Below are 13828 nucleotides of genomic sequence, written 5' to 3' on the forward strand. Positions count from 1 at the left end.
CTGAAGGCAAAATCCATGTCTTACCCCTGCAGTAAATACCAGACACTCAACAAACCCTGGCTGGGGTGAAAACATCCAGGCTCAGTGTTGAAAAATGAGAAACTCTGCATATCCCACAAACAAAGCTATCAAAAGTCTTTTTATTTCATGGCAGACTAGACACATTTAACTAAAAAGATGAGCATTTCCACTCACCTGTTTTTCCCGAGCAGATTCACAGTTGTACAAGAAGGTACCAAACCGGCAACTATACAGATGATCCAAAATTGTAATCAAAAATCGTTCATTGAATTCAAAAGCTGTAGGGAACTAGACAAAAACAAATAAGGCAACAAAGCATGAAAACTTGGGATGGATCTTCTATAGGACTGAAAGGAGGTACCCAAGTAATGCAACATTGTCGCCTTCCAGGAAGGCCAGCAGAGGCTGCCATCGGCACACCTCCCACAGCTCATGTTTTGGTGCTTTGCACAGGACTGAGGAGTTTAAAAGAACATCAATTAAAGGGCCAAAGATGAAAAGCAAACTGATTTTCTGGGTACTCCTGAGCATACAGGGCGTACAAGGCATCTTCCCTATTTACCGTGTCCTATGTACACATGCCAGATGGAAGGACTGGAAAAGATGCCTTGGGACTATCGATTCCATTAGGGAAGAGAATGCAGTTAGATACTGATTTTTTAAAACATTATGGGAAATCTCAGACATAAACAGTAATGAGAATAAAACAGTAAAGCCCATGTACCCATTACTTGGCTTCAACAATTATTTACATATGGCCAGATGCGTTTCATCTCTAGCTCTGCCCTGGATTACTGTGAGGCAAAGGCAAATCCTGGACATTTGATCAAAACACTTAAATGTGAAGTCAAGTGTATTTTTATTCCATATATATACTCTTACCTGTTTTGACATTTGCCATACACAATCAATAAACTGGAGAAAAATAGGAGACCGGTCAGCGTCGGCGTGGTTTTTATCACCATGACCTATTCTCTGAAATGAATGGGTGAAGACGATTTGTTTTCATTGATGGGTACAAAACCAAGAAAGCATATAACCCACACAATGTGACAATACAACTCAGCAATCTGCTTTCCAAATGCCAAGTTTCTCAGACAGTAAACAGTATATGTTTTTTCTGTGGCAATACAGAAATGTTAAAAAGTTTTGAAATAATGGAAATCAGGGGCGCCTGGGTGGCTCAGCAGTTGAGCGTCTGCCTTTGGCTCAGGACATGATCCTGGGGTCTTGGGATCAGGTCCTGCATCGGGCTCCTTGCGGGAAGCCTGATTCTCCCTCTGCCTGTGTCTCTGCCTCTCTCTCTGTGTGTCTCTCATGAATAAATGCATAAAATCTTTTTTAAAAAAAGGAAAGAAAAAATGGAAATAAAGTCTATAAACATCTGTAATGGACCCATGCTGAGGGGCAAAGCATCATCACATGTGTCACAACCATTTCTATCATCAGCTGCAGGTGGACAGGGCCAGCTCATCCTGCAGGTAGGTTAGCAGCTATAAGGTACCAACCTCAAGTTCGAAGCCTCAAAACCATGTTCAAAAGGGTGTGATTATTAAGAAGTGAAGTTATTTCTTCAAACAAGACAAAAACCTCACCATTTCTTCTTATTTAGAACGATTCTTTCCACTTGCAAATGTTATTCACACTACTTAGAAAATGTGGAGAAGAATCATCTGAGGGAGCTTGTTAAAAGGCTTTTTCAGGGGCGCCCAGGTGGCACAGTTGGTTAAGCGTCCGCCTCTTGATTTCGGCTCAGGTTGTGAGCTCAGGGTCCTGGGATAAAGCCCTAACTCCATGCTCAGCAGGGAGTCTGCTGGAGATGCTCCCTCTTTGCCCCTCCCCTTGCTCGAGCTCGCATGCATTCTTTCTCCCTCTCAAATATTTTTTTTTTAAAAAAAGGTGTTTTCAAATGGTATCTGGAGATAGACCTGGAAATAGGAATTTTAATAGGTTCTCTCAATTTTCAAAATGCTATCAGAGAATAATAATAATAATAATAATAATAATAATAATAGCCTCGACTAAAAGTCTAGCATCTCTGCAAAATGTATTTGGCTCTAATGGCTATAATAATAGCTGGGAAAGAATGGTCATCCTATCCTCCTCCTTTCAAACAATTTCAACATTTCTATGCAGGTTCCTGACATTACCCTCAAGTCAAACTGTAAATAGTGCAGATGTATAAACATGCATCCTATGACAACTTGACCCCAAGGAGTCGGACATCTTCAAACGTGTACTTTTCATTTGACTCCTCAGATTTCCTTTTCAAAAGCAAATACATGGTTTAACAACTAGCTTTTAAATCTCGAACGGCAGTGATGTGACATTTCAAAAATCAGGTTTATTGTTTACTTACAGATGCAAACTTATGTCCAAAACTTATCCATTCCTTTTGTACCAATATTTCAAAGCCCTCGATGCTCCGATAGAAGCTGTCGAGCATCAGCATGGCCAAGGACGTCAGCTGGGCAGTCCTGTCCCATCCATCGCTGCAGTGCACGAGCACTGAGCTCTTCCCTGAAGAAACTCTGTCTGCTACTTGAATGGCTCCCGTCAAAACAAGCTGCCAAAGAAGAACAGGGGAGTTGGTAGGTAGCTGTGAGGTACTGCTGAAATTTGAAATGATAGTTTTTGACCCTAGAAAAAGTCCCGTTTTCAAATACTGCTACTGTCTGGAACAGAAAGATTTCTGTGAAGGAAATACCAGGAGCTGCTGGACCTGTGACTAGGGTATTTAAAAAAATCAAACAAAAAACAGCCCAATGCACAAAAAACCACATTGCATTTCAAGTTTATTTTCGCGTATGTTATTACATTAGCATACTAAGGGCTGTCCTAGCCAAGTTGCACAGACTGTGGCTTAAATGACAGGAACGTATGATCTTGCTACGAGTCCAAGACCAAAGTGGGCAGGGCCAGGCACCCTCTGAAGGCTCTAGGGAAGGACCTGTTCCAGGCCTTCTCATAACTTCTGGTAGTTTCTTGGCCCGTGGCAGCAAAATTCCAGTCTTCACATGGCCTTCTCCCTGGGCATGTGTCTCTGTGTCCAAATTTCTTCTCTGCATAAGGACACCAGTCTTACTGCATTAGGGGCCCACCCTACTCCAGTATGACCTCGTCTTAACTGCTCACATCTGCAATGACCCTGATTCTAAAAGGTCACACTGGGGGCTCAGGACTTCAAGACATGAAAGATTTTGGGGGGACAGCACAATTCAACCCATAGCAGTGATCATTTTAGAAAAATCGCTGGCCCAACAGGTCCAGCCTAGACCTTAAGGGCCCGATACAATGGAAATCACCTTTGTTATAAGTTGACAAAATATGAACTGTTCGATGGCTCGTAAGTAGAATACTTACGTAAAGATAAAGTGATGGCCTTCTAGTGAATGTTTGAGACTTAAAAGTACTACTAAACTTATGTATACAAAGAGTTACTGTCATGATGTCATTTTTGGAGGATTTGGGTACTTATGGAGTTGTCCTTTACAAATCACAGAATGTACCCATCATGACGGTGCAGTTTGAGAAGACCATGTAAACGTATATGGTGGCGCAATCATCATCACAATCCAGTCATAGAATGCTTCCACCACTCACAAAAAGTCTCGTGCGATCTGAGCTCAATCTCTGCTCCTCCCTCAGCCCCCAGCTACCAGCAATTTGCTTCCTATTCTCTGTAGTTCTTCATGGACTCGAAATTTCATCTTAAATGCAATCATATGATAGGTGATCTGTTATGTCTGACTTCTTTCACTTAGTGTCATAGTTTAAGGTGCATCAGTGTTGCAGCCCACATCATCCTTCCTTTTTAAGGCCCAAATGTCTCCCGTTGTACAGACAGATCATATTTTCTTTGTCCGCCCATGGGCTGATAGACGGTTGGTTGTTTCTAGCATTGGGTTACTGCGAGTGACGCTGCTGTGAACTCTGGCACCCACAGATCTATGTGTGGGGACTTCAGTTTTCATCTCTCTTGGGTAAATACCGAAGAGTGAAATGGTTGGGTTATATAGTAAATGTACGTTGATTTAACTTTTTGAGAAACTGCTGAGTTGTTTCGGACCATTTCACACTGTGGCTGTCAGTAGAGTACGAGAGCTCCATCTTTTCAGGTGCTCATCAGCTATTCACATACATGATGCCATTTTTGGATCTCCCAACATCCCAACGGCTGTGCAACAGTCAGGCAGTGTGGTCGTTTTAACTGATTCAAGGAAAAGTCAGACTAAGTGAAAGATCTGCTATACAGAACTTTAAAGACCCATACTTTTGTGATTTTTTAAGACTTTATTTATTTACTTGTTTAAGGAAGTCTACACCTAATGTGGGGCTTGAACTCATGATCCTGCTATCGAGAGTCCCATACTCCACCAACTGAGCCAGCCAGGAGCTACTGAAGATCTGTACTTTCCTTATTTTGACAGAAACAGTTACTAAAGATAAGTGGACAAAGTTGTGCTGAGGACAGGTTAGGGGACCTGATGGCACATCAATTACTCGTACAAAAGTAATCGCTTTTAAAATGACTACAGCAGCTTTATTTCTTCAAGCATTTTAAGTATCTCCTCAAAATCCTGTTTACAATTTTAACTTGAGGCACTTCTGCAGGAAGGGCTGTTGAGAAGCAACGGTAATATAGCAGATCGCTTGAATTCAACTTAAGGAAGCTGAGCTTCTGGCACACTTTTACAGAGAGCCTGTTAACTTTAAAAATATCACATGTTTTCCAATAAAGTACAAATTCCCACCATCGCATCTTGACGGGAACGCTGCTAGTTATCTAATGAAACAAAAATCAGATTTTTCAAAAACCATCACTGGAAACTCTTAAATCACCAGATGGACCTGGGACTGATGGGGAGGCAGTGTGTGGCGTGCTGGCTCAACGGCCTGAGGCCTGGGTTTGAAACTTCCTTCCACCACTTTTGACACGGCACATACCTAGCCAATCGCAGAACTGTGGTTCCTTTCTCTCTAAAGTGAGGAGAGAAATGGGATCCCCACTAATAGCCTGTCTTGGCCTAAGACAAAGAGTCCCCATCAAGTGATGACATCAAGCATGGGTTCCATGAAGGCTAGCTGTCAGCTAGCTGCCTTCTAAGAGACACAAAAGAACATGTCACTTTCAAAGAGGAAGGGCTATAGGGCAAGAGCACTGGAAAGGACAGAGAGAACATGTAAGCTCCAGAAACCACAGAGACAATACACCCTGTTGGGGCTCTGCTGACGGACTGGAATGTGGCTATGGGACATACGCCAGGCTGGTGGTGGTCTCCTCGCTTGCGCAGCTTGACCTGTTTTGTACAGAGCAGCGGGACCATTTTGTCTGGATGCAGGTTAGTGGTGGCCATGCCATGTGTCTCTCAGCAGTCCTGGGGCTGCAGGATAGTGTGGGAGGCTGCAGGATGGGTCAACCAATGATGTCCAGGTCCTAGCTCCTGGAAATCTGCAAACACTGCCTTGGATGGTAACAGAGACTTTGCAGATGTGATTATCAAGATAATGACTCTGAGATGGGGAGATCATCCTGGACTATATGCAGGTGGGCCCTGAATTATACCCCTTGTTTCCTGATAAGAAGGAGCAGAGGGAGATTTCACAGAGAGAAGGCAATGGGATCATGGGAGCAGAGGTTGAAGCGGTTTGGCCACAGCCAGGGAATGCCAGCAGCCACATGAAGCTAGAAGAGGCAAGGAACAGATTCTCCCCTAGAGCTTCCAGAAGGAACACGGTCCAAATGAGCCCCCCTCCATTCCCACCCGCTTGCTCTTCAAGGTCCGGCTCAAGGCTACCTGTATCTCTGTTCCCTTGTCTTCTAGCATGATGAGACTTATGCCTGAGAAGCCCTGAGTCAGAGGTCACTGCAGGCGTTGATCTGGGCTCCCCAGTTACAGCTGGTCTCCTTAGAGAACACTGACAGTTTCTTTCATTTCTTTCCTATCCCCTCTCTTTGGACAAAACTATAAAAATGTACAGGGGCCCTTTATAGAATTTTCCATATTCCGTAGGTTCTAACTTCCATGCACCTCTTAGCAGCCTTGACTCCTGACTTCCTCAGATACCTGAGCCACTGAAGAAGATCTGCTTCTGACCAGTCCCTATTCTAGCTAGCTCAGAGTAAGAGTCTACTTTTCCCAATTAGGCCCCACCCAGGTCTGTTCCTGGGCTTTTGTCCAGACCGCCTCTTTCTAGAATGGGTCCCTTTGTCCCTTCTACTTTTAAGCCCCACCAAATCCCAAAGGGCCTGTTCTTTCCACTGCCTTTGCTATGAAGGCTTGCTGGCACTTTACACACTGCACCAGGGAGTACTAGCTTTCTTGTTACACATGCATGCCACCTCTTCAACCATATGGACCTCCCTAATGGCAGGAAGTATGTCTCTTCCCTTTTTCCATCCATAGGGTCTAGCGCAATGCTTTGCATATGAGAGTGCAATATTCTCTAAAAATAAATGTTTTCTTTCAGAATAGTTTTATAGAAAAGTTATAAAGGTACTACAGAAAGTTTGCATTTACTCGACCCAGTCTCCCCTATCACTGACATCCTATAATACTACGGTACATTTGTCACAATCTGTGAGCCAATATTGATGTGTCATTAAGTTACTAATAAACTTCTTTTTTTAAGATGTTATTTATTTATTTATGAGAGACCCAGAGAGACAGGCAGAGACATAGGCAGAGGGAGAAGCAGGCTGCCTGTGGGGAGCCTGATGTGGGACTCGATCCCAGGACCCCAGGATCACGCCCTGAGCCAAAGGCTCAACCACTGAGCCACCCAGGTGTCCCTATTAATAAACTTCCTCATTTATTTTTAATAGAGTCCATACTTTATTCAGGTCTCCTTAGTTTTTTTTTTACCCAATGTCCTTTTTCTAATCCAGGATCCCACCCAGGACCCCACATTACCTTAGCTGTTACAATTACTTGGTTTTGCGATTCGTTTTTGAGAATGATAAATTAAGAAAAAAATGAAAGTTAGACAGGCCAAATGAAAATATGATTCCTACCAAGTCTGAAAGTGAAATTTGGCTAGGAAACGTTCTATATTAAGAATGCACCTATTTAAAGGAGGCTTTTTGTTTGTTTACCCAACAAAATGGTACCTTCTAAAGGTGTTCTTTCCCTCAGATAGCTTCAAGTAGTTTTACTCAAGACTGGAGGTTTCTGATGCCTTTATCAGGATGAAGGATTGAATATAATCGAAGCACAAAGTTCATCCTTTAAAGTCAGTCAATTTGAGATTAGTTTCAATAAAAACAACCTCTCTCTAGGTCCTTGTGGGTCATACCCCGTAACATTTGGCTAGCAAATTGGCTGTTCTTAAACAAACCTGCATGAAAGACTGAACTAACTTACTATTGACCAGATGGAAAGTGGCCTCCCTACAAACTCTCAAACTGTTCTGGAGCAACGTTGTGAAATCTTTAAGTTAGTTAAGCAAATTAGGAAGAGACACAACATTGTCAAATGTAGAACTCCATACTACAAATATTTCATCTTTCACTGCTCAATTTTAATAATGGAAGGAATTTTAAAAAGATTCCTGCTCCACTAAACAATGACTTTCTTCCTTATATATGTCCATTTTTTTTTTCAAAATATACTTGCCTTGATATGTTCTAACCAATGGGTAGACTCCAAACTGGACAGCCAGTGAGACTCTTCCACATTAGGATAAACGATGTCTTTGACTTTTTTTAAAGATTCCCGCATAACATGAATGTTATGAATGTCTAAGAAGAAAAGTTCGGCGTTATGATATGCATCATCACTTTCATATCCTCCTCCTGTTGCCTGAGAAACAGCAAGACACACAAACAATCAGTTGGGTTTTCTATTTCATCGGTAACTTACACAAATATTTCAAGTCCTCTAAATCGCAAAATAAAACCTCCCCGGCTTGGATGCAGTGACTGACGTGGCCTGACTTCCCATCTAACGCTGAGCCTCAACACTGAGCCTCAGTTATACTCTGAGCTAGGAAAGAAACAGAACAACAACAACAACAACAACAACAAAACCCCCAGCAGGCTGGCAATTTCCGGGGGATCTGTAGTTGCAAGAAAAGAAAATCACTTCAAAATGTTCCATAATTACTAGCTCTTCTTCTGGATCTGGGAAGGCAAGAGCGGTTCTCAAGGGTCCTTGTCCGCTATCGGTTTTGTAGCGGTACTCTTTGGCAGTGGAGGAGCGGGGAGGTGGGGTGCTGGCTCCCTAACAGCATTCAGCTTCGGCCCCTCTCTGCTCTGATTTGAGGCAAGGCACTCAATTTCTCTGAGCCTCAATGTTCTCTCCCACAGAATTGGAGATAACACTAGGTAGGTTAAACAGGATTAAAAGCAGTCATGTCCTATCACAGCTGATACCAGCCACCATTTGGTGAACCCCAGTGATTGTCCCAGATACGAAGATTCTTGCTTTCTATCGGCTTCTCTGATTCTTACAGCAATGCTGCAAGAGAGGTATTATCATCCCCGTTTTGCAAATGAGAAGAGATGCTATTTAACTATCCCCAAAGTCACACAGTCATCGGTAGAATTCAAGGCGTCTGAGTGCAAGAGCCAGACCTTTTCCAGCACACCATGACCATCTGCTCTGCAAACAGCAAGGATGGAGAGCCGCACCACGCAGAGCAGGCCCCCAAAGAGCAAAAGGTTTCAAGAGGAGACAAGACGGCCACCATCCACCGCAGCGCCTGCAAGTATTAACTTGCCAGGACAGGCAATCCGTCCCCCTTCATGGCACGGTGGAGATGCCCACTTTCCATGTAAAGAAATAGCAATGTAATAAAAGGAACCTGGCTGCATTCTGCTTAATGCTTTAAAATCTCACAGCACGTGTGGCCTCTGGCCCTTTAAGAAAAAGTTAAATAATTCAGAGACTTGCCAAGAAAGCAATGTTCTAGGAGCTGAAATGGAAGGGGAAGGCATTGGACAAATGTGCTGTTGCTACGTATTGCCTCTTTTCTTTTTATTTATTTATTTTTATTTTTATTTTTTTTTTGCCTCTTTTCTTTTTATTTATAACAATAGAAAGAATATAAAACTTGTAACTCAGAAGGGCCAATGCATCCTATGGTGCTTTGTTTTGTTTTGTTTTTTGCCAGGGTTAGTCACACAGGTTTCCTGCAATAGAAGCAAGGTAACCACTTGGATTTCAACCCTGAAGACCTATGTGCAAGCCAGAGGTCTCCGTCTTCACAGACTCTACGTAAGGAAATAGGTTTTATTTAGAAACATATTTTTAAAGCTTGTTACAGACAGCATCAGTAGTAAGTAGACAGTACACAATCACTTGGCTGTTTTTAAAGAAGTCATTAGCTAATGAATAAAGTGACAGATGAGCCATGTTACCCTCTTCTCAGTTATCCATGCCTCAGGGTATAACACCTTGAGGCTCTGATCAGAGGCCTCGACAGAGGTGCTCCTACCCACCTGGCAGGCACCTCCATAAACTGCGGGCACACAGCCTGTGAGGAAACAGCAAGCCTATAATGCAATGACAAGTCACCCTCCCACAGATGACCCGCTTCCCTACAGGAAACAGTTACAGTGATTTCCAAAGAGATTCTCACTGCTGGAGTTTTTTTCACAAATAACTGAAGACAATGCGTAGAAAAACAAAAGGCAAAACATACTTATTGTTCCTTGCCAGAGCAAAGACAGACACTAATGCAGCTCCACTTGAACTCATCACAGTGGACTGCGGCAAAACTGAAGCAGCCTGGCACCGGGTCTTATCTACGCCTGGGTTTTGTCTGTTTACTTGACAATTGGTGTAATGTTGGTTATTACGTGGAGGGTGGGCAGTGCAAATTTCTAAATATCCACAGGGGAGGAAGGATTAGGTCCAAAGAGAACAGAAGTCAGAAGAGTAAAAATCAATGAGGCAAGCATAGAGTGAGTTCCCAAAAGTTCAACTTCTCCAGCTCTGGTTCGTTTTGAAGTCTTCACAGTTTCCTTCTCTTTAATGAAAAGGAACAACCCAGACAAGCTAGTACGACAGCATAAAGGTTCAAGGGCCTGTTGCTATGGATATAGATGACTAGGGGAGAGCCACAGCGGAGGGAGGAGGGAACAGAAGCTTGGTTTTTAAAGAATGCTGCACAGGTCTTTAAAGCCTCAGTTTTTTTCCTCAATTTTTTCCTTCCCTTCATTCCTAAGAGCACTAGTAACACAGGCGTATTTCCTGGGTGTTAAAAAGGCATTCGAGAATTCTGCTGGGGAGCTGGGGAAAACAACAATGAAAAAAGATTCTACTGCTATCACAATAAGCTTTAGAGTTAATAAGATGATGAAATGTATAATCATTTTGTACATTTTCGTATTTTAAAATAATCTTTCTAAAGACCTCATTTTAATGTTACATCATCTCTATTTCAGGCTAAATGTATACATGCAAACATTGCATTCTATACACAGTTTCAACTCTGAATTATATATGAGGGATGGAACAGAAATATCTAATGTTACGAATAATGCAAGAAGATATTCATCTTTGGACTTAATTTCCTAAATGTTTTACTTCTACTTCTTAATTTACTAGTCAACAACACTCCCTGATTGCTTTACATATAATTTCAAGATCATTTCCATTACTGAAACAAAAATCAACTGCAATAACAGATAGCTGGTCCAAGAGCACACAGGGAGTGGGGGGGGGGGGAACTCCCTGGATGCAAATGTGTAAGACACACAATCTGTGTACAAATAATTGTGAGCGGAGCCCCCCCCCCCCACGCCATTTTTACACACCCTTCTGTTTAGGAAAGCTGCTGCATCTCTCAGAGCTGTTTGAGGACTTGTTTTGCTTTCAGGTTCTTGTCTTGTGCTATGAATAATTAAAGATGCCAGAAAAGTGACCTCAGGAAAAGCAAAGTATTCAAGATGATGAAATTTAAGCCTACAGCTGACGAGAAACAAGAAATCGGAAAGGCGGAATGGTGGTGAACACCTTAGGGCAGGCCCACTGTGAGCACTTGCAAGTGACAACTGGCAATAGTAGGAGAAGGAAAAAACGAAATGAAAAGGAGAAGTCAAAGGACACCTAGGTGGCTGAGTGGTTGAATGTCTGCCTTTGGCTCAGGTTGTGGTCCTGGGGTCCTGGGATCGAGTCCCACATCGGGCTCCCCGCAGAGAGCCTGCTTCTCCCTCTGCCTCTGTGTTTTTCATGAATAAATAAATAAAATCTTTAAAAAAATGGAAAAGAGAAGTTTAATATAAAAAGCCTAACAATCTGGGGCTGTTCAGTGTACAGGCAAATGGCCTTATACCTTGTAGCAGCTTCTGTAGATCTTCTGAAAGCAACACTACCTAATCACTGATGTTCACCAGGACGACCCCAATCAACTATAGGGGTGCTCAGTATACTCTGCCTAAGAAGGCCAAGAGACAACAGAGACAGACTTGCCTTGAAGATAATAACAGTGTGTGCACATGATTATAAAATCTATGTGCAGAGATCTACTCATTTCTTGAATTATCTTATATAAATGAGAACACACATTAATGAGTATAGTGAAGAGACAGTCTGGATAAAGCTACAGGTTTAAGATTTTAACAATTCCAGCTTCCCACAACTCCTCACAGATGCTTCAGCAGTGTATATATCAAGATGGCTCAGGAACACCCTAAAGCGCTCCAAAGAGACTCCAACTTCTGCCAAAATCAAAGTTCGTTACAGTTCTATCCTCACCTAATTTGCCTAAAGGTTATGGTCATTTGAACCTTAATGGATTCAACTCTCAAGATGGATTTTGTGATTAAAACTACTTCCTCCCTCAGCAAACCAGTTTTCCCATTTCAACTAAAGTCTAACTTCACATAAGCCCACATGTTGGCACACCGTGTAAAAACATTCATGTGAAATACGGCATGCTAAATGCAACAAGATAAGATCTATTGTGTCACTAAATATACTCACCTTGTTGGCCACGGCATTTACATTGGGTCTGGCATCATAGATTGTGAGTTTAGAAATTTGTCTGTTAGTCTCCCTGATAACATCGAGATACTTCTCATCATCTTTATTCCGTTTACCACTCATTCCGACAAGAGGCTGGCTGCAGCGCACAATGACCGTCTTGTTTTCTGGATGAATCCATGACAGCACCTATGGTTAGTCCAGAAATTTTAAGCTATCCAGAAAGAAACAAATCTCAAAACAGTTAGAAATACATATAAAAAAATAAAGTGCTAACAATCATGATGAAGTGAATCTGATTTAGCCAAAACAGTACTTGTTCACCTGCGATTTTCACTTTGTGTGCCCATAACCAATTGCTTTACTAGTCTTAATTAGCACCACGTCTCATAGACGTTAAATGCTTACCTAAAAAAAGTTCTATCACCTAAAGGAAATAAAAAGCTTCTAATACTACTTCAGGTCTGCAGCTTGCACTGGATTTCCCAGACAGAAACAAGCTTTAACAAGAAGTGAGACATAAAGGAAATCACCTCTGGTACAATGTGTTTCTATACTACCAACTGACTTCTACAGGTCATCTCCCCAACAGTCTCAATTCTAGAATCTCACACAGTGGGGAGAAAATCCAAGGGAAGAAAAAAAAAGCTCTCAGGATGTCCAAAGAGCTGCGAGAGGTCCCACAATGAGGCTTGAGGAGCCGTACTTTGCACACAAGCCTAGTACGTGTGCTACCTGGTTTCCAAGCTCACGGTGCAGGAGAAACAACGCCCATAAAAGGGAGCTAACAATGTAATACAACAGAAACTACAGAATTGTCCACTTTAAGTGGGTGAATTGATCGGGTAGGCAAATTGGATCTCAAAGCTGTTAAGAAAACAAAAACGGAGCCAGGAAGTGAGTGTGGTGGGCAACAGGGTGGGCTCTGGGGGAGGCACATCTCTGCTGTGGTTGTAACCTGGACATGGGGTTCACAGCCCCTGTCTCTCCCAACTCTTCCTTCATCAAATGGGGTGTGGGGTGTAGGGGGGGAACATGACTCCACAGCCCTGCTGGGCAGATGAACGAAGAACACATGTAAAGTACATTCCAGGGGCAGGCCAGGTGGTCTGGGAAGTCAGATCCGGAAAACTGTGAAAAGCAGACACAAGAACCAAAGAAGCTCACTTACTACAAGGCCAAATGCGTTGTCATCTGTGAAGTCACCCCCTCCATGATGGCAAATGATAAGCACTGATGTTCACAAAAACCGATGTGCATAATAATGACAATGGGTTAGTGAGAAAAGATTACACGATAGCGTGAATGAATCCTTGTTCAGTCTTTGCGCCATGCCAGAGACCAGTAATGCAACATCACTGTGGCCCTGAAGAGTCCAAAGGCTCAGAACTAGGAAGCCCTGGGACAAGCACTGGCTGTCCTGGACCTCTGGTTTCTAACCAACACCATGGAGGTGACACCTGCCCAGCCAGCCTCCTATGGCCCTTGCTTCAAGACAGGTAAGAGACATGAGATCACTTTTATGCATGTATGGATGTATTTTTAATTTTCCAGGTTTACTGAGAATGTAAGTGATATACAACACTGAGTCAGTTTAAGCTACACAACATGTTGACTTGATACAAGATCACTTCTAAAAGAGAAAATCACTATATACAAAGACTTATTCTTTGATAAACATCCTCACCAACTTTTATATTTAAATCACATCCTAGGTGAGGAAGTGCCCTGTACCATTGGCAGTGACCTCCCTTCCTCGACCCCTCTTCCGTCCGCCTGGGAGATTAAGGCTGGAATCACCATGCCATGTTACAGGTACTCTTGTAAGCTGTTTTGCTTCTTTCTTTTTCTTTCGGGATCTCATCCACCTTCTTAAA

At 42.6% G+C, this 13828-nt stretch overlaps 1 protein-coding gene across 5 annotated transcripts in view; it reads right to left on the reverse strand.

Annotated features, from left to right (window-relative positions):
- MTM1 (myotubularin 1) overlaps positions 1-13828 on the reverse strand; it is a 96054-nt gene that overhangs the window by 13189 nt on the left and 69037 nt on the right. For all 5 annotated transcript variants that reach the window (XM_077889723.1, XM_077889720.1, XM_077889721.1 and 2 more), the window contains 5 exons: positions 11952-12140; positions 7638-7823; positions 2381-2587; positions 904-996; positions 196-309 (listed from right to left, as the gene is read on the reverse strand). In XM_077889723.1, coding sequence (XP_077745849.1) covers positions 196-309; positions 904-996; positions 2381-2587; positions 7638-7823; positions 11952-12140 — 789 coding nt within the window. The remainder of the gene's footprint in view (positions 1-195; positions 310-903; positions 997-2380; positions 2588-7637; positions 7824-11951; positions 12141-13828) is intronic.

This window comes from Canis aureus, chromosome X (genome assembly GCF_053574225.1).
Source record: "Canis aureus isolate CA01 chromosome X, VMU_Caureus_v.1.0, whole genome shotgun sequence".
Classification (NCBI taxonomy): domain Eukaryota; kingdom Metazoa; phylum Chordata; class Mammalia; order Carnivora; family Canidae; genus Canis; species Canis aureus.